The sequence below is a fragment of the Eleutherodactylus coqui genome, chromosome 2, assembly GCF_035609145.1.
Source record: "Eleutherodactylus coqui strain aEleCoq1 chromosome 2, aEleCoq1.hap1, whole genome shotgun sequence".
NCBI lineage: Eukaryota > Metazoa > Chordata > Amphibia > Anura > Eleutherodactylidae > Eleutherodactylus > Eleutherodactylus coqui.
Window position 1 is genome coordinate 51,452,707 of NC_089838.1, and position 20,566 is coordinate 51,473,272.

The following is a 20,566-nucleotide window of genomic DNA, read 5'->3' on the forward strand; positions in this document are numbered from 1 at the left end:
TGAGGATTTTCAGGGGTGGGGGTTAAAATATAAGCCCTACGCCAAAAATAGTCCATAACTGTAGGAAAAAAAAAATAATAATACATCACCTTAGAAGCGCTGTCATCTCCGGTGCGCCTTCTAACAGGTCCCCAGGACTCTTCTTCTGCTTATCCTCTGGCCGAGGATTGTAAAATCCCTGCCTCCTGAAAGCGCTGCCTCCGATTGGCTGAGCGCTCTCTGATTTGTCACAGCGCTCAGCCAATCAGAGGCAACGCTTTCAGGAGGCAGGGATTTTTCAATCCCTGGCTAGAAGAGAAGCTGAAGAAGAGTGCCTGGGACCTGCTAGAAGACGTGCCGTAGAGGACAGCGCTTCTAAGGTGATATATTTTTTTTTTTTCTACAGTTATGGACTATTTTCGGGGTAGAGCTTATATTTCAAGCCACTGGCCCCAGTGAAAGTCACAGCATTAGATTTCTTCAGCCCTGCTGGGATGGGAGGCTGTTTTCCATGAGGAAACACCTGGTATCCAGGGATTCAGAAGGATTGCGAGAGCGATATCGGGGCGTCAATCACATACTGATATCGCTCTTGCTAATGTGCAGGAGCCCTAAGTGAAAGGTTTGAGAGATGCTAAAGCCTTTGACAGAGTAGAACATGAGCATCTATGGGCCACTTGGTCGAAGTATGGTATTCTGGGACAATTTGTTGATTGGCTGAAAATTTTAAACTGTAAGGCGGAGAACTTTTCTCTGATCAACGGTTGGCAGGGTGACACTTTTAGGGTTGAGGCGGAGGTGAGGCAGAGTTGCCCTTTGAGTCCCCTGCTGTATGTTCTCGCCATTGACCCGTTTCTAAAGTCACAACAGGGGTGTGATTTTCAGGGGGGGGGCAGTCCCCCACTGTCTGCCTCTGAGAGTTGTTTCTTACGCGGATGATGTGACGGTGGCGATTACTGATTCTCATGTTATCAGCTGCCATCAGATATTACTCAAAGGCCTCAGGGTCTCTGGTCAAGTTTAAAAAGAGAGTCAAGCTTTCCGAATATCGAATACTGATTCTGACTTTTTTTTGGATCAAAGGGTTTTTAGTAAACATTTTCCAGTATACATGGTATCAATCAGCAAGAGGGAAAGGGATTAAGTGGGGGTGGGGGTGGGGGGGGGGCAGTGTGGTATAGTAATCCACATGTAGTTAACATGAAGGTGGTGGTGATGGCAGGGGGTGGGCTGATCCTGACTTTGATCAGCCACAATTTGTGAAAGCCTCTAACTATATTAAAATATTAGGGGTTAAATTTGTTAGGCAAGATAATACCAAACTAAATTGGGAGAAAAAGTTGAAAGACGGAAATGCAAAGGCTCAGTGATGGAAGAACTGGAGACTGACCAATAGAGCAAGGGTTAAAATGTTAAAGACTTACCTGGTCCGTCTTCTTGTATGTTTCTGTCATTTTTCCTTGCCAGAATCCTTCTTGGCTCTTTAGCCTGTTTTTTCAGCTCCTTTGGAGGGACAGATTGAACCCAATAAAAAAGGGATTACTTACCTATGGCCAAGAGAAGGTGGGCTGGATATGTTAAATCCAAGGGTGTTCTTTGATTCCATGTTTATAAAAGTTAATTTTTGAGGCTTGGACTCAAAGCTCCTCGTGGGTAAATAATATCAGGAATTAGATATTGCGTTTTGCAGAACCTTTAATGCGAGGCGGCAGTCTCAAGAGGGGGAGATTGACTCCTGCCTATCTTTCCCAGTATGTGGATTATGGACTTAGCTGTTTGAAGAAATGTGGAATAGACAAGTCCTACATTACAAGTAAGACCGGAAAAGACCTATTCTTTGAGTATGGAGTACTTTTTTCTACTTACAGCTCATACTGAAATATTGTACGACTGCCACCTTACAGGATAGTATGGTATTTCTCAACGGAGTGAGGCTTCCTGCCAAGTTTTTTGACACTGCTTGGTTATCATTACATGAGAAGCTTTATATTAGAGGGAACTTAAAATGTCTGAGTGTGTCAAATCGAAAATATCCTTTGGGTTGCCAGCAGGAAGAGACAATGAAACGTTTTATATCAGAGTGCTGGGGGGCGGAAAGAATATGGCAGGAAATATCTTGTAAGTTTAGAATCCCCAGGCTGCAATCGCTAAAGTAACCAGAAATCATATACAACATACCATCTAATGTAAATGGCATTAACCAACAGACCATGATTATTTTAATTACAATAAGCAAATACTACCACTGGCATACAAGAACAGGAGTGTCCATCCATAATGAGCCATTTGACAATATGTCAGCACGGAACATCATCATGACAAAGCTAACATAGGTTAAATATTTAAAAGTGAGCGAATATACCAAAAATATGAAATTATGAAGAAATATACCTATAGATTATTGCAGGAACAGATGTATGTATGATACATTGTGTTTTTCAAAATTACATGTTTTTTTTCCTTTTCATTAACAGCAATAAATTCTGATTAAGTCAGTGAATGACATCACTGAATGGCTGTGATTCGCTCATCGATTGCCTGCTTTGCAGAAGCTTTAAGACAAGGAGGACGAAGTTTACTGCAGCGCCGCCACTGGAGATCATTGGGAGCCATTGGGACGCAGTGAACCAGGTGAGTATAAGGCGTCCAGGCGAAAATAAGACACCATTCCCTTTTTGGGGCAAAAATCTATATAGGACAGTGTCTTATTTTTGGGGAAACACGGTATGTACAAGAATATAACTACCATAATACTGCCTACGATATACAAGAATATAACTACTACAATACTGCGCCCTATGTACAAGACTATAACTGCAATAATACTGCCTCCTATGTACAAGAATACAACTACTATAATACTGCCCCTCTGTACAAGAATATAACTACTATAACACTGCCCCCTATGTGAAAGAATATAACTACTATTATACTGCCCTTTATGTAGTAGAATATTACTACTATAATACTGCCCCCTATGTAAAAGAAAATAACTACTATAATACTGCTCCAATGTACAAGGATATAACTACTATAATACTGCTACTATATAAAAGAATATAACTACTATAATACTGACCCCTATGTAAAAGAAAATAACTACTATAATACTGCTCCTATGTACAAGGATATAACTACTATAATACTGCTACTATATAAAAGAATATAACTACTATAATACTGCCCTGTATGTACATGAATATGACTACTATAATACTGCTCCCCATGTAAAAGAATATAACTACTATAATACTGCCCCTATGTACAAGAATATAACTACTATAATACCGCCCCTATGTACAAAAATATAACTTCTATAGTTCTGTTTCTATGTACAATAACATAACTACTACAATACTGCACCCTATGTACAAGAATATAACTACTATAATACTGCCTCCAATGTACAAGAATATAACTACTATAATACTGCCTCCTATGTACAAGAATATAACTACTATAATACTGCCCCCATGTACAAGAATATAACTGCTATAATACTGCCCCCTATGTACAAGAGTATACCTACTATAACACTGCCTCCTATGTACAAGAATATAACTACTATAATACGGCCCTCATGTACAAGAATATAACTACTATAATACTGCCCCCTATGTACAAGAATATAACTACTATAATACTGCCCACTATGTACACGGATATAACTACTATAATACTGCCTCCTATGTACAAGAATATAACTACTATAATACTGCCCCCATGTGCAAGAATATAACTGCTATAATACCGCCCCTTATATGCAAGAATACAACTACTATAATACTGGCCCCTATGTACCAGAATATAACTGCTATAATACTGTCTCTATTTCCCAATATATAACTACCATAATACTGCTCCTATGTACAATAATATAACTACTACAACACTGCTCCTATATACAAGAATATAACTACTCTAATACTGCCCCCTATGTACAAGAATATAACTACTCCAATACTGCCCGCTATATACAAGAATATATCTACTGTAAGGCCTCGGTCACACAGGCGATTTTCCGTGCGATCTGCGCATGCGCATGCGATGTGCGATTTTATAAAACCATTGCTTTGCAATGGTATCGGACACATGAGCGCTTTTTATGCGCTCGTCCGATAAATTATAGAACAGAAATCGCAGATCGCACCTATCTGCGATCTGCGATTCCCGTTCTCTTCTCTATATGCGCTCAATGGGGTCGGCGGCAGCAGTGCCGATGCCATTGAGAACATATACTAGACAAATCATTCTCCTCTGCCACAGCTGTAACAGCTGTGGCAGAGAAGAATGATGTTTGCCCATTGAATTCAATGGAACCGGCAATACAGCCGGCTCCATTGAAAGCAATAGGCTGCCGGCGATCGCAGCTCATTCAGCAGCCGGGGATTTTAAATCCCCGGCTGCTGAATACTACTCTGAGCAGTTCAGGAGAACTGCCAGCCGGCCGCGGCTGAACTCCGTCTGCCGGGACAAGGTGAGTATATATTTTTTTTAATTTTTACACATTTCTGGATGAATTTCAGGGAAGGGCTTATATTTTTAAGCCCTTCCCGAAAATTCATCCTGAGATCGCCCGTAGCCCCCTGCTTTCAATGGAGCCGGCTGTATTACCGGCTCCATTGAATTCAATGCGCTGGACAGCGCTGCACTGCTCCGGCCCGTTTCTAATGAAACGCGGCTAGGAGCAGATTTTTCGGGCGATTTTTCAGCCCCGGTCACGCGATTTGCGGATGCGCATCCGTCATGCGATCCGCAAATCGCGGGAAAAAACGCCCATGTGACCGAGGCCTAATACTGCCCCCATTTACAAGAATATATCTACCATAATACTGCCCCCTATCTACAAGAATATAACTACTATAATAATGCCCCCTATGTACAAGAATGTATCTACTATAATACTGCCCCCTATCTACAAGAATATAACTACTATAATACTGCCCCCTATGTACAAGAATATAACTACTATAATACTGCCCCCTATGTACAAGAATATAACCACTATAATACTGCCCCTATGTACAAGAATATAACTACTATAATACTGCCTCCTATGTACAAGAATATAACTACTATAATACTGCCTCCTATGTACAAGAATATAACTACTCTAATACTGCCCCCTATCTACAAGAATATAACTACTATAATACTGCCTCCTATGTACAAGAATATAACCACTATAATACTGCCCCTCATGTACAAGAATATAACTACTATAATACTGCCTCCTATGTACAAGAATATAACTGCTATAATACTGTCCCCTGTGTACAAGAGTATAACTACTATAATACTGCCCCCTATGTACAAGAATATAACTACTCTAATACTGCCCCCTATGTACAAGAATATATTTACTCTAATACTGCCCCCTATGTACAAGAATATAACTGCTATAATACTGCCCCTATGTACAAGAATAGAACTACTATAATACTGCCCTCTATGTACAAGAATAGAACTACTATAATACTGCCCTCTATGTACAAGAATAGAACTACTATAATACTGCCCTCTATGTACAAGAATATAACTACTATAATACTGCCCTCTATGTACAAGAATATAACTACTATAATACTGCCCTCTATGTACAAGAATATAACTATTATAATACTGCCCTCTATGTACAAGAATATAACTACTATAATACTTCCCCCTAAGTACAAAAATTTAAGTACTATAATACTTCCCCCTATGTACAAGAATATAACTACTACAATACGGCCTCCTATATACTATAATATAACTGTTGTAATATTGCCCCCATGGATAAGAATATAACTGCTGTGTTACTACTGGCACCATATACCTGTGTTCCACGACTGGTTGCAGGACGCCCAGGGCAGATCAGATGTGAAGGAATTAAAGAGATAAAAGAAGGCCCAGGCCAGGACTATGATGTAGTAGAAGTTGAGTAGGATGACAATGACTTGAGATGAATAACCGATGCCTGGAGATAGAGAAAAGGTTCTGCTTCAGACCCAGGGACACAATTCCTGAATCCCTTTTCTATAATCCAGCCCTGGTAGTTGATCACACAGGCAGGAAGACTAGAGAGTGACACTAGAAGAGTTGTCAAAACTAACCTTCAAAGATGGGGCAGATCCTCCGCCATGCTGTGACCCCTCCCTGGCTGCTGTACTGGCCCAGCGCCGTCTCCAGAAAGAAGACTGGAATCCCGCAGGTGAAGAGGAAGATGAGATACGGAATGAAGAAGGCTCCTGCATAGTAAGAAGCATCAGTAAGTTGATGAGACATAATATGTATTACTAGCTGATATACCCGGCTTCGCCCGAGTTAATTTGGTGCTTCTGTTTATCTGGTGTTCACACAGAAAATCTTATGAAGTCGAGGTTACTTTAGAGATACCGAAGAAAAAAATATGTTCACCATTTTGCATGGTTCTTTGCGTTACCCAGGAAACACCACGTGGAGGTAACATGCGACGTTTCCTTTATATAAAATGACATCAGGAAGTGAGAGAATTAGATTCCGTACGTAAAATCTGGACGCTAATTCTTTTGCGCTTAGAATTGAATAATTGAGTTGGGACCCATTAACTTTTCCTATTTATGACATAATCAATGCTTGTGCCAAATTTCAAGTTTCTATGACATCAGGGAGTGAGAGATTTAGATTCCGTACGTAAAATTTGGACGCTAATTCTTTTGCACTTAAAATTGAATAATCGAGTTGGGACCCATTCGCTTTTCCTATATTGGACATAATCAATACTTGTGCCAAATTTGATGTTTCTACGACATCGGTAAGTGAGAGAATTAGTGGCGAGTCAGTCAGTGAGTGAGTAAGTGAGGGCTTTCGTCTTTATATATATATAGATGTAGAGGATGTGATGCTTTATCCTGCCTTCCTTATAACCCTTAGAAAAGTCCATCAGCATAATGCTGAGAGTAATAATCCACCTCTCAGCATTTTTTTTAAAGTATTTGTATCGAGGAAGATGACGCAATTCGCTGTAATTCAAATTAGCAATCAACCGGCATTCAAGGAGTTATAAAAGGAAATCTTCCTGTAGCGTCTAACGAGGCTTCCTTCATAAGCAGAGAATTTATGGGATTCTAAACCTACGTTACATTGTACACTGAGCATCAGGCTGCGTATTGTGTCTTATTGAAAAGAAGCCTGATGTCACATTGCTGACAAGCGCCTAAGACCAACGCAAAGAAAAGCAGCTGCCACTGTGTGTGCCACACAGCAACCAATCAGATAACAGCTTTCATTTTGCAAATTGCATTAACAAAACATACACAGTAAGGCCTCGGTCACACGGGCGATTTTCCGTGCGATCTGCGCATGCGATGTGCGATTTTATAAAACCATTGCCTTGCAATGGTATCGGACACATGAGCGCTTTTTATACGTTTGTCCGATAAATTATAGAACAGAAATCGCAGATCGCACCTATCTGCGATCTGCGATTCCTGTTCTCTTCTCTATATGCGCTCAATGGGGCCAGCGGCAGCAGCGCCGACCCCATTGAGAACATATACTAGACAAATCATTCTCCTCTGCCACAGCTGTAACAGCTGTGGCAGAGAAGAATGATGTTTGCCCATTGAATTCAATGGAGCCGGCAATACAGCCGGCTCCATTGAAAGCAATGGGCTGCCGGCGATCGCACGATGAATTTTCGGGAAGGGCTTAAAAATATAAGCCCTTCCCTGAAATTCATCCAGAAATGTGTAAAAAGTAAAAAAAAAATATATACTCACCTTGTCTCGGCAGACGGAGTTCAGCCGCGGCCGGCCGGCAGTTCTCCTGAACTGCTATGAGTAGTATTCAGCAGCCGGGGATTTAAAATCCCCGCCTGCTGAATGAGCTGCCCCTGATTGGTCACAGCCCTCACCAATCAGAGGCAGCTCTCAGCTGAATGACAGCTAAGAGCTGCCCCTGATTGGTCCCTGCGCTGAGCCAATCAGAGGCAGCACTCACTCACCCATTCATGAATTCATGAATGGGTGAGTGAGAGCTGCCTCTGATTGGTGAGGGCTGTGACCAATCAGAGGCAGCTCATTCAGCAGCCAGGGATTTTAAATCCCCGGCTGCTGAATACTACTCAGAGCAGTTCAGGAGAACGGGCGGCCGGCCGCGGCTGAACTCCGTCTGCCGGGACAAGGTGAGTATATATTTTTTTTTTACTTTTTACACATTTCTGGATGAATTTCAGGGAAGGGCTTATATTTTTAAGCCCTTCCCGAAAATTCATCGCAAGATCGCCCGCAGCCCATTGCTTTCAATGGAGCCGGCTGTATTGCCGACTCCATTGAATTCAATGCGCTGGACAGCGCTGCACTGCTCTGGCCCGTTTCTAATGAAACGCGGCTAGGAGCAGATTTTTCGGGCAATTTTTCAGCCCCGGTCACGCGATTTGCGGATGCGCATCCGTCATGCGATCCGCAAATCACGGGAAAAAACGCCCGTGTGACCGAGGCCTTATAATGCCCCCTTTTCTGCTCCCATCAGTATTAATGCCTCCTTTCTGCTTCCATCAGTAGCAATGCCCCGTTTTCTAACCGCATCAGCAACAGTGTTTCCTTTGTTGCCCCCATTAGCAATGCCCATTTTGCTGTGCCCATCAGCTGCATTGCTCTCTTTGTTGCCCCATCAGCAACATTTTCCCTTTTTCTGCCCCCAACAGAAGCAATGTCTCTTTTTGTTGCCCCATGAGCAGCAATGCCCACTTTCCTGCCCCATTAGTAACATTCCTCACTTTGTTGCTCTCATCAGTAGCAATGTCCTGTTTGTTGCCCCCCTTAACTGCAATGGGACCTTTGTTGGTTGCCCCCATCAGCTGAATTGTTCCCTTTGTTGCCCCCAATCAGCAGTAGCAATGCTTCTTCTGTTGCCTCATCAGTAACATTTCTCATTTGTTGCTCTCATCAGCAGCAATACTCCTTTTTTACCCCCATCAGCAGCAATGCTCCCCTTTTGCATCCATCAGCATCAATGTCCCCATTGTTGCTCCCATCAGCAGCAATGGCACCTTTGTTGCCCCCATCAGCAGCAATGCTTTCTTTTTTGCTCCATCAGTAGTAATGCCCTCTTTCCTGCCCCCATCAGTAGCTTTGTCCCCTTTGTTGCCCCCATCAGCACCAATGGGCCCTTTGTTGGTTGACCTCATCAGCAGCAATGCCCCCTTTGTTTCCCCATTATCAGCAATGTTCCCTTTTCTGCACCTATGAGCAGCAATGCCCCTTTGTTGCTCTCATCAATAGCAATGCTCCTTTTGTGGACCCCATCAGCAGCGTGGACCCCATCAGCTATAATGGACCCTTTGCTGCCCCCATCACCTGCAATGGCCCCTTTGCTGCTCCCATAAGCAGCACTGTTCTCTTTGTTGCCTCCATTAGCAGCAATGCTCCCTTTGTTGCCTCCATCAATAGCAATGCCCCCTTTCCTGCCCTGATCAACAGCAATTTCCCCTCTGTTGCCCCCATCAGCAGCAATGCCTCCTTTGTTTTCCTCATCAGTAGCAATGCCCCCTTGGCTGTCCCCATCAGCAGCAATGCACCCTTTGTCACCACCATCAGTAGCAATGCACCCTTTGTCGCCACCATCAGTAGCAATGCCCCCTTTGTGGTCCCCATCAGCAGCATTGCCCCCATCAGCTTCAATACCCCCTTTGTTGCCCCCATCAGCAGCAATTCTATCTTTGTTTTTCTCATCAGTAGCAATGCTCCCTTTGTTGCCACCATCAGCAGCACTGCCCCCATCAGCAGCAATGCCCCCTTTATCACCCCCATCCGTTGCATTGCTCTCTTTGTTGCCCCATCAGCCACAAAGTCCTCTTTGTTGCCCTCATCAGCAGCAATTTCCCCTTTGTGGCCCCCATCAGCAGCAATTATCTCTTTGTTCTCCTTATCAGCTGCGATACCCCTTTCTCGCCTCTATCAGTTGCATTGCCCCTTTTGTTGCCCCCATCTCCAGCAATGCTCCCTTGGTTGGTTCCATCACTAGCAGTGCCTCGTTATATGCTGTGAAATAAAAAAAAAAAAAAGACAAGTTACCTCTCTTGCTCCCTTGCCGCTCCGCTCCTTCCAGTCTTTTGGGTATGGTGATCATGGCATGTGATCACTCCAACGAATCCCTGGCTTCAGCATCTGAGGCGAGGGGTTGGCTGCAGGAGTCACATGACATCTAGCGTGTGATAGGCAGATATAGACATTTGATTATGATAGCCAGAAGAGAGGAAGGAACAGCGATGAGCGGCGGGGAAGCCAAGATGTGTTTTATAAAAAGGACAGGGCTGCTTCAAAATAGACAAGGTGCAGAATTTGACTGCTTTTTGCTTGCGAAAAATGCTACAGAAATTGCCACGGAAATTTCTGCTGAGCACATTCTGCAACATTTCCGCCATGTATAAACATACCCCAGCGGCAATAGGGACCCCCAAGGCGGCCCCAGCAGTGACAGTGAGCCCCCACAGCGGCCCTATGTTTAATAGTGACCCTCCACAGTGGCTCCAGCGGTAATAGTGACCTCCTACAGCAGCCCCAGCAGTAATAGTGACATCGCAGAGCAGCCCCAGTGGTAATAGTGACATCCCACAGTGGCCGCCAGTAATAATAGTGACATCCTACAGCAACACCCAGTAGTAATAGTGACATCCCACAGCGGCCCCCAGTAGTAATAGTGACATTCCACAGTGGCTCTCAGTAGCAATAGTGACATCCCACAGCGGCCTCCAGTTGTAATAGTGACATCTCACAGCGGCCTCCAGTTGTAATAGTGACATCCCACAACGGTCCCCAGTAGTAATAGTGACATCCCACAACGGTCCCCAGTAGTAATAGTGACATACCACAACGGTCCCCAGTAGTAATAGTGACATCCTGCAGCGGCCCCCAGTAGTAATAGGGACATCCCACAGCAGCCCCAGTAGTAATAGGGACATCCCACAGCAGCCCCAGTAGTAATAGTGACATCCCACAGCGGTCCCAGTAGTAATAGTGACATCCCACAGTGGTCCCAGTAGTAATAGTGACATCCCACAGTGGTCCCAGTAGTAATAGTGACATCCCACAGTGGTCCCAGTAGTAATAGTGACATCCCGCAGCGGCCCCCAGTAGTAATAGTGACATCCCACAGCAGCCCCAGTAGTAATAGTGACATCCCACAGCAGCCCCAGTAGTAATAGTGACATCCCACAGCAGCCCCAGTAGTAATAGTGACATCCCACAGCAGCCCCAGTAGTAATAGTGACATCCCACAGCAGCCCCAGTAGTAATAGTGACATCCCACAGCAGCCCCAGTAGTAATAGTGACATCCCACAGCAGCCCCAGTAGTAATAGTGACATCCCACAGCAGCCCCAGTAGTAATAGTGACATCCCACAGCAGCCCCAGTAGTAATAGTGACATCCCACAGCAGCCCCAGTAGTAATAGTGACATCCCACAGCAGCCCCAGTAGTAATAGTGACATCCCACAGCAGCCCCAGTAGTAATAGTGACATCCCACAGCAGCCCCAGTAGTAATAGTGACATCCCACAGCAGCCCCAGTAGTAATAGTGACATCCCACAGCAGCCCCAGTAGTAATAGTGACATCCCACAGCAGCCCCAGTAGTAATAGTGACATCCCACAGCAGCCCCAGTAGTAATAGTGACATCCCACAGCAGCCCCAGTAGTAATAGTGACATCCCACAGCAGCCCCAGTAGTAATAGTGACATCCCACAGCAGCCCCAGTAGTAATAGTGACATCCCACAGCAGCCCCAGTAGTAATAGTGACATCCCACAGCAGCCCCAGTAGTAATAGTGACATCCCTCAACGGCCCCAGTAGTAATAGTGACATCCCACAATGGCCCCAGTAGTAATAGTGACATCCCACAGCGGCCCCAGTAGTAAACGTTACATCCCACAGCGGCCCCAGTAGTAAACGTTACATCCCACAGCGGCCCCAGTAGTAAACGTTACATCCCACAGCGGCCCCAGTAGTAATAGTGACATCCCAAGGTGGTCCCCAGTAGTAATAATGACTTCCCACAGTGGCCCCAGTAGTAATAGTGACATCCCACAGCGGCCCTCAGTAGTAATAGTGACATCCCACAGCGGCCCTCAGTAGTAATAATGTCATCCCACAGCAGCCCCCAGTAGTAATAATGGCATCCCACAGCGGCCCCCACTAGTATTAGTAACATCCCACAGTGGCCTCCAGTAGTAATAGTGACATCCCACAGTGGCCTTCAGTAGTAATAGTGACATCCCACAGCGGCCTCCAGTAGTAATAGTGACATCCCACAGCGGCCTCCAGTAGTAATAGTGACATCCCACAGCGGCCTCCAGTTGTAATAGTGACATCCCACAGCGGCCTCCAGTTGTAATAGTGACATCCCACAGCGGCCTCCAGTTGTAATAGTGACATCCCACAGCGGCCCCCAGTCGTAATAGTGACATCCCAGAGTGGCCCCAGTAGTGATAGTAACATCCCAAGGTGGTCCCCAGTAGTAATAGTGACTTCCCACAGTAGCCCTAGTAGTAATAGTGACATCCCACAGTGACATCCAGTAGTAATAGTGACATCACACAGTGACATCCAGTAGTAATAGTGACATCCCACAGCAGTTCCCTGTAGTAATAGTGACATCCCACAGCGGTTCTTAGTAGTAATAGTGACATCCCACAGTGGCCCCAGTATTAATAGTGACATCCCACAGCGGCCTCAGAAGTAATAGTGACATCCCACAGCGGTTCTTAGTAGTAATAGTGACATCCCACAGCGGCCCCAGAAGTAATAGGGACATCCCAAGGTGGTCCCCAGTAGTAATAGTGACATCCCAAGGTGGTCCCCAGTAGTAATAGTGACATCCCAAGGTGGTCCCCAGTAGTAATAGTGACATCCTGCAGCAGCCCCCAGTAGTAATAGGGACATCCCACAGCAGCCCCAGTAGTAATAGGGACATCCCACAGCAGCCCCAGTAGTAATAGTGACATCCCACAGCGGTCCCAGTAGTAATAGTGACATCCCACAGTGGTCCCAGTAGTAATAGTGACATCCCACAGTGGTCCCAGTAGTAATAGTGACATCCCACAGTGGTCCCAGTAGTAATAGTGACATCCCACAGCGGTCCCAGTAGTAATAGTGACATCCCACAGCAGCCCCAGTAGTAATAGTGACATCCCGCAGCGGCCCCCAGTAGTAATAGTGACATCCCACAGCAGCCCCAGTAGTAATAGTGACATCCCACAGCAGCCCCAGTAGTAATAGTGACATCCCACAGCAGCCCCAGTAGTAATAGTGACATCCCACAGCAGCCCCAGTAGTAATAGTGACATCCCACAGCAGCCCCAGTAGTAATAGTGACATCCCAGAGCAGCCCCAGTAGTAATAGTGACATCCCAGAGCAGCCCCAGTAGTAATAGTGACATCCCACAGCAGCCCCAGTAGTAATAGTGACATCCCTCAACGGCCCCAGTAGTAATAGTGACATCCCACAATGGCCCCAGTAGTAATAGTGACATCCCACAGCGGCCCCAGTAGTAAAAGTTACATCCCACAGCGGCCCCAGTAGTAAACGTTACATCCCACAGCGGCCCCAGTAGTAAACGTTACATCCCACAGCGGCCCCAGTAGTAATAGTGACATCCCAAGGTGATCCCCAGTAGTAATAATGACTTCCCACAGTGGCCCCAGTAGTAATAGTGACATCCCACAGCGGCCCTCAGTAGTAATAGTGACATCCCACAGCGGCCCTCAGTAGTAATAATGTCATCCCACAGCAGCCCCCAGTAGTAATAATGGCATCCCACAGCGGCCCCCACTAGTATTAGTAACATCCCACAGTGGCCTCCAGTAGTAATAGTGACATCCCACAGTGGCCTTCAGTAGTAATAGTGACATCCCACAGCGGCCTCCAGTAGTAATAGTGACATCCCACAGCGGCCTCCAGTAGTAATAGTGACATCCCACAGCGGCCTCCAGTAGTAATAGTGACATCCCACAGCGGCCTCCAGTTGTAATAGTGACATCCCACAGCGGCCTCCAGTTGTAATAGTGACATCCCACAGCGGCCTCCAGTTGTAATAGTGACATCCCACAGCGGCCTCCAGTTGTAATAGTGACATCCCACAGCGGCCCCCAGTCGTAATAGTGACATCCCAGAGTGGCCCCAGTAGTGATAGTAACATCCCAAGGTGGGCCCCAGTAGTAATAGTGACTTCCCACAGTAGCCCTAGTAGTAATAGTGACATCCCACAGTGACATCCAGTAGTAATAGTGACATCCCACAGTGACATCCAGTAGTAATAGTGACATCCCACAGTGACATCCAGTAGTAATAGTGACATCCCACAGCAGTTCCCTGTAGTAATAGTGACATCCCACAGCGGTTCTTAGTAGTAATAGTGACATCCCACAGTGGCCCCAGTATTAATAGTGACATCCCACAGCGGCCTCAGAAGTAATAGTGACATCCCACAGCGGTTCTTAGTAGTAATAGTGACATCCCACAGCGGCCCCAGAAGTAATAGGGACATCCCAAGGTGGTCCCCAGTAGTAATAGTGACATCCCAAGGTGGTCCCCAGTAGTAATAGTGACATCCCACAGCGGTTCTTAGTAGTAATAGTGACATCCCACAGCGGCCCCAGAAGTAATAGTGACATCCCAAGGTGGTCCCCAGTAGTAATAGTGACATCCCAAGGTGGTCCCCAGTAGTAATAGTGACATCCCACAGCGGCCCCAGAAGTAATAGTGACATCCCAAGGTGGTCCCCAATAGTAATAGTGACATCCCAAGGTGGTCCCCAGTAGTAATAGTGACATCCCACAGTGGCCCCAGTAGTAATCGTGACATCCCACAGCGGCCTCCAGTTGTAATAGGGACATCCCACAACGGTCCCAGTAGTAATAGTGAGATCCCATAGCGGCCTCCAGTTGTAATAGGGACATCCCACAATGGTCCCAGTAGTAATAGTGACAGCCCACAGCGGTCCCCAGTAGTAGTAGGGACATCCCATAGCAGTCTCCTATAGTAATAGTGACATCCCACAGCGGCCCCAGTAGTAATAGTGACATCCCACAGTGGCCCCAGTAGTAATAGTGACATCCCACAGCGGCCCCAGTAGTAATAGTGACATCCCAAGGTGGTCCCAAGTAGTAATAGTGACATCCCACTGTGGCCCCAGTAGTAATAGTGACATCCCATGGTGGTCAGAGTAGTAATAGTGACATCCCACAGTGGCCCCAGTAGTAATAATGACATCCCACAGTGGCCACAGCAGTAAAAGTGACATCCTACAGTGGCCCCAGCAGTAATAGTGACATCCCACAGTGGGCCCAGTAGTCATAGTGACACCCCCACAATGTCCCCAGTACTAATAGTGCCCCCGAGACCCATATACTTACCCCCTCCTCCTTGTGCAAGCGTTGCAGCTCCTCTGCTCGGCGCTGATCCCAGGTGCACACTGTAACGTTAGTGTGTACTGTCGGACACCTCTTCCCCCTGCTCTCGCGGAACCTAAGAGGAGACATCAGGGGAGGGGGAGGAGGATCCCACCTGCACACTGACGTCACAGTGTGCGCCGGGATCAGCGCAGCTGAGTGAATACCAGCAGGGAAACCATGGCCCCTACTGGTATTCCCCAACGTGGTGAGCGGTCGCGTGCCATAGGTTCGCCACCACTGTTAAAGAGAGTCTGTAGTGACCATGCAATGCTCCCTGGGAAAAAAGCTATATAAATAAGTGATGGAATAATACTCCACAGCATCAGCTATTGGAATAGTAGTTACCCTATGAGTCAATATCTGACCTTGTAACAGACCCCACAATTTAACTAGTGAGGAATCATTCCTAGTTATATTCCAAGGCCTGTAAAAGATCGGATGTTGACTCATAAGGCAGCTACTATTCCAGTAGGTGGCACTGTGGAGGATTATTCAATCAGTCATTCGCATCAATTGTTACAGATTCAATATGAATACCCTCATTCATGGAAATTAAGCCTTGTTGGCCCACTCCAGCCTCATTCATTTCGACTTTTGTGTTGATCACCTTGTTCTTAGACTTTGGACCTGTCAGAAGCAGTTGTGGTTAAACTACTTTCATCCTTACGCAGCCACCCCAAATCTGGAATGAATTTGCAAAAATGTGACCAACAGCAAAGGGGAAGAAGTCAGGTAGCGGCAGAGTGTCCTAAATCTGCTCTTGAAATAGAAGTAACCATTACAAGGAGCTGGAAAGCCTTACTTACTACATGTGTAAGAGAATGTGCGAACACTAGGGGGCATAATGTATGGAAGTTGTTGCTGCTACCATGTGGGTTCATGTTTTATCTGTGATTGTTCTCAAGTAATCCTGTAGATATGATAGATTTTAAAGACTAACAAAAATACATGATGTTATTGCAAGCTTTCAGATCCTTTAGGGGTCCTTCTAAGGTTGCCACATGGCCGGTATATTTCTGTCAGGCCGGTGTCGGTATTTTTTTTTCACCGGCCCTATTACAGGCCGGTATTTTCAGAGCCTGCACTGCTCCCTAGCGCCGGTTAACTCTCATCTGGCAGGGGAAACACAGACCTGCAGAGGCGATGCATAGGTCTATATTTCACAACACTTCTGCTCGATTCACAACCTGATTGGTTGTTTGGGTTGGCTAATTCACAATTCCAGCAACCTGATTGGTTGTTTGGGTTGGCTGGTTCACAGTGATTGCTTGTTTGGGTTGGCTGATTTACAGTGATTGGTTATTTGGGTTGAATCAAGCAGAAGTGTTGTGGAATATAAATATATGAAGAGCTGACAGTTTCCTGGGCCTCCGATGATGTCATGTCATGTGATACCCTGTGTGGGAGGAGTCAGGGATCATATGACCATGGGGGCTAAGTAAATGTAGGACTCTGCAGCGGTGGTAGGACTCTGCAGCTGTGTGTGTGTGTGTTAGGATGAATGTAGTGGAGCTGTGTGTGTGGAGGTCAAAATTGATGTAGTGGAGCTGTGTGTGTGATGTGTGTAAGAGACAGGATAGATGTAGTGGAGCTATGTGTGTGGGGATCAGGATGGATATAGCGGAGCTGTGTGTATGATGTGTGTGGAGGTCAGGATTGATGTAGTGGAGCTCTGTGTGTGAGGGTCAGGATGGATGTAGTGGAACTGTGTGTGTGATGTGTGTGGGGGTCAAGATTGATGTATTGGAGCTGTGTGTGTGATGTGTGTAGGGCTCAGGATGGATGTAGTGGAGCTGTGTGTGTGATGTGTGTGGGGGTCAGGATGGATGTAGTGGAGCTGTGTGTGAGATGTCTGGGGATCAGGAAGGATGTAGCGGAGCTATATGTGTGATGTCTGGGGATCAGGATGGATTTAGCAGAGCTGTGTGTTTTGTCTGGGGATCGGGATGGATGTAGCTGAGCTGTGTGTGTGATGTGTGTGGGGGCAGGATGGATGTAGTGGAGCTGTGTGTGAGATGTCTGGGGATCAGGAAGGATGTAGCGGAGCAGTGTGTGTGATGTCTGGGGATCAGGATGGATGTAGCAGAGCTGTATGTGTGATGTCTGGGGATCAGGATCTATGTAGCGGAGCTGTGTGTGTGATGTGTGTGGGAGTCAGGATGGATGTAGCATAGTTGTGTGTGTGATGTGTGTGGGAGTCAGGATGGATGTAGCATAGTTGTGTGTGATGTGTGGAGATCGGGATGGATGTAGTGGAGTTGTGTGTGTGCGATGTGTGGGGGGCAGGATGGATGTCTGGCCGGCGCTGCAGTGACAGTGTCGGGACATGAGGACGACAGCGGAGGAGCAGTACATGCGGTACGAGGTATGTACCATGTACTGCATGTAATCTTGTATGTTTAGGTACACGTTATACCAGCTGTACATATAATTGCATACAGGACATATCTACCTTACGTCAGCATTACTATATACAGGGGAGGTATATCTCCAGTATATAGTTATATGGTCCATGCTGGGGTAAACTGGTTCCGCACATGCGCACAGCCGCTGGACGGGATGGAGGAGATAAAGGAAGAAAAAAATGCCGCGATTAGCCCCCCCCCCCCCCCGACACGCCCCTTTTTTTACCATGGCAGGTATTTTTTCGTGACAAAGATGGCAACCCTAGATACTTCCTCAGGCATAATGAAACAGATTTGGATGGGACATATATAATATATACAAATGTGCACACATGAAAAGCCACAGAAATCAGAGACTAATTTGCACGTAAAACAATACCAGATAAGATGAGTAAATACTTAATCAGTCAACTGGCAAGGAATATGACAATTTTATGATCTCTAAATTGGTGTTAGGAAGTGACAGGCCTGTGTGTTATCTTTCCTTCAGACCTGCACATAAGGAAGATCAAACAATACTTCTGCAGCACCACCTATTGGACTTCTGTGCCTCTTCATGTGTGAACATTTGTATTTATATATGTCCCATCGAAATCTGTTTCATTATGCCTGAGGAAGGATCCTTAGAGGTTCTGAAAGCTCGCTATAACATCATACATTTTTGTTAGCCATTAAAAGCTATCATATCTACAAGATCATTTGGTTTCTCCTGCTCAGAACAATCACAATTTGCTCTACTAACACGGTACCAAACCTTTTTTTTTCTTTTATCTGTGACATGGAGGCTCTACCACTAACTTAAATATATTGTCTATACATGGGGACGTGTTGAGAAATTAGACAACCACATTAATAGGGGAGGAGTCTAGCAATCGGGACCCCTGACCCCCCATTTGTCAGAGCCAAATACCATAAGAGAATAGTAGAGCACAAGCCGATAGCTTTGTCCGTGCTCGATTTCTACTTGTTCCGCGATGATAAAGTATAGGGTTGGCACTCCTTAAATTTGTGTTACCAATTTATCAAGACAGCAGTCATGGGAGCTTAAGGCCGCCTGCACACGGGCGGGTCGGATCCGGCAGCGAGAATTCTCGCCGCGGGACCCGACCCGAGAGCCTGCAGGGACGAGCGCGTCCTCTCCCGCGCCTGGCGGCCCCAGCTCTTTCATGTGCCCCACACAAAAATAGGACGTCGCGGTTTGTTTGCCGTGCGAGATTTCACGCGGCCGTCTGCATAGGAGTGCGTATTGTAATGCATTCCTATGCAAACTTTCAGTGGCGGAAATCCCGCGGGAAATCCCGCCGCGGGATTTCCGCCCGTGTGCAGGCGGCCTTAATGTAAGGAGAAGAGATTACACTGTCAATAGTCCAAGGTGACGTAATGACCCCAGGGCAACAGCGACAGCACACAGGTCACTGACATCAGACAATACAGACAGGGTGCAATAGCCTGAGGTCAGCTAACTACTATCATGGAGACCAGCTGGGGAGCATCGAATTACTCTGTGGGCACATGAAGCGCATTATTATTTTGTGGTAGGCAACGTGTGGGAAGTGTTACTGTGTAGTGGGCACTGGAGGTAGCAGCAGAATGGGGCGAGTTTGTACAGAAAAGTCATGGCTGAAAGAAGTTTTCATGGTGGTCTGGACCTAGATAGAGAAGAAAAGAAAAAGATTCTGGGGGTGCAGCATATTTCTGGGGGTACAGCAATTTTCTGGTGACACAGCATGTGTTACTATGATTTTCAGAGAAGCCAAATACATCTTGGCTGCAAACTCCACAGAAGCAAAAATTAGCTGGAGAAGTCATGAAAGTCTGGAGCAGATGAATAAGAAAAAGATAGAGTCCAGAGGACGTCACCTGTGAATTCACTCAATGTCATTATGTATTCCATCTCCAATGGAGTCACATCAGTATTGTGATTACACATAAGGCTGGCAGCATCCTAGTTTGTGAAATTACAACTCTCAGCATATCCTTACCATTGGTCATACTTGGAGCAGTAGTTTCACATGGTAAAAACTTCCATAGCACACGATGGATCGCCTATAATGCTTTTAATATAGTAAATACTGTATAGCAAACATTACCGGCAACCAAAGCGAACAACATGACTTGAACGCACGGTCTTTCATTTTCTCTCTTCTGCCATAGGTCAGGGATGCGTAAGCCACACCCTAAGTCATGCCCTCAAAGGGCCACACCCAGTTTTTCCGTGACCACAAGCTCAAGTATCATTCTGTTAAATTATTTCCCAGGTTGATGTCTCTGCCTATACCGTAGGGACAGATGATCATGCCAGTGCGGTGTGGGACATAATGGTGTCTTTAATGTCCATTTATGTTAGGTCACAAAAAGAGGAAGGGGGAGAGAGAGAAGAAGAGAGAATGGGGGGAGGGGAGGAAGAGAGGGGGCAGGGAGTGAGAGAGAAAGAGGAGAGTGGGACAAAGGAGGGGGGGAAATGTGAGGGAGAGGAGAAAGAAGGGTCAGGGAGTGAGTGAGGAGAGGGAGAGAGTGGGAGGGAGAGAGAGAGAGAGATAGAGATAGAGAGAGAGAGAGAGAGAGAGAGAGAGAGAGAGGAGAGGGGAACAGAGGAGGGGGAAGAGGGTGGGGGAGAGGAAGAAGAGAGGGGGCAGGGAGTGAGAGGGGGGGAGTGAGTGGGAGGAAGAGAGGGAGAGAGGAGGGGGGAGTGAGTAGGAGGAAGAGAGAGAGGAGAGGGTGACTGAGGAGGGGGAGTGGGAGGAGAGGAGGAAGAGATGAATAGGGAGTG

At 46.2% G+C, this 20,566-nt stretch overlaps 1 protein-coding gene across 1 annotated transcript in view; it reads right to left on the reverse strand.

Moving 5' to 3' along the window:
- The window catches only part of LOC136611370 (sodium- and chloride-dependent GABA transporter 2-like), a 77,295-nt gene that overhangs the window by 48,012 nt on the left and 8,717 nt on the right, over window positions 1–20,566 (reverse strand). The window contains exons 3-4 of the mRNA XM_066590914.1: window positions 6,075–6,209; window positions 5,798–5,938 (exon numbers count right to left, since the gene is read on the reverse strand). Coding sequence (XP_066447011.1) covers window positions 5,798–5,938; window positions 6,075–6,209 — 276 coding nt within the window. The remainder of the gene's footprint in view (window positions 1–5,797; window positions 5,939–6,074; window positions 6,210–20,566) is intronic.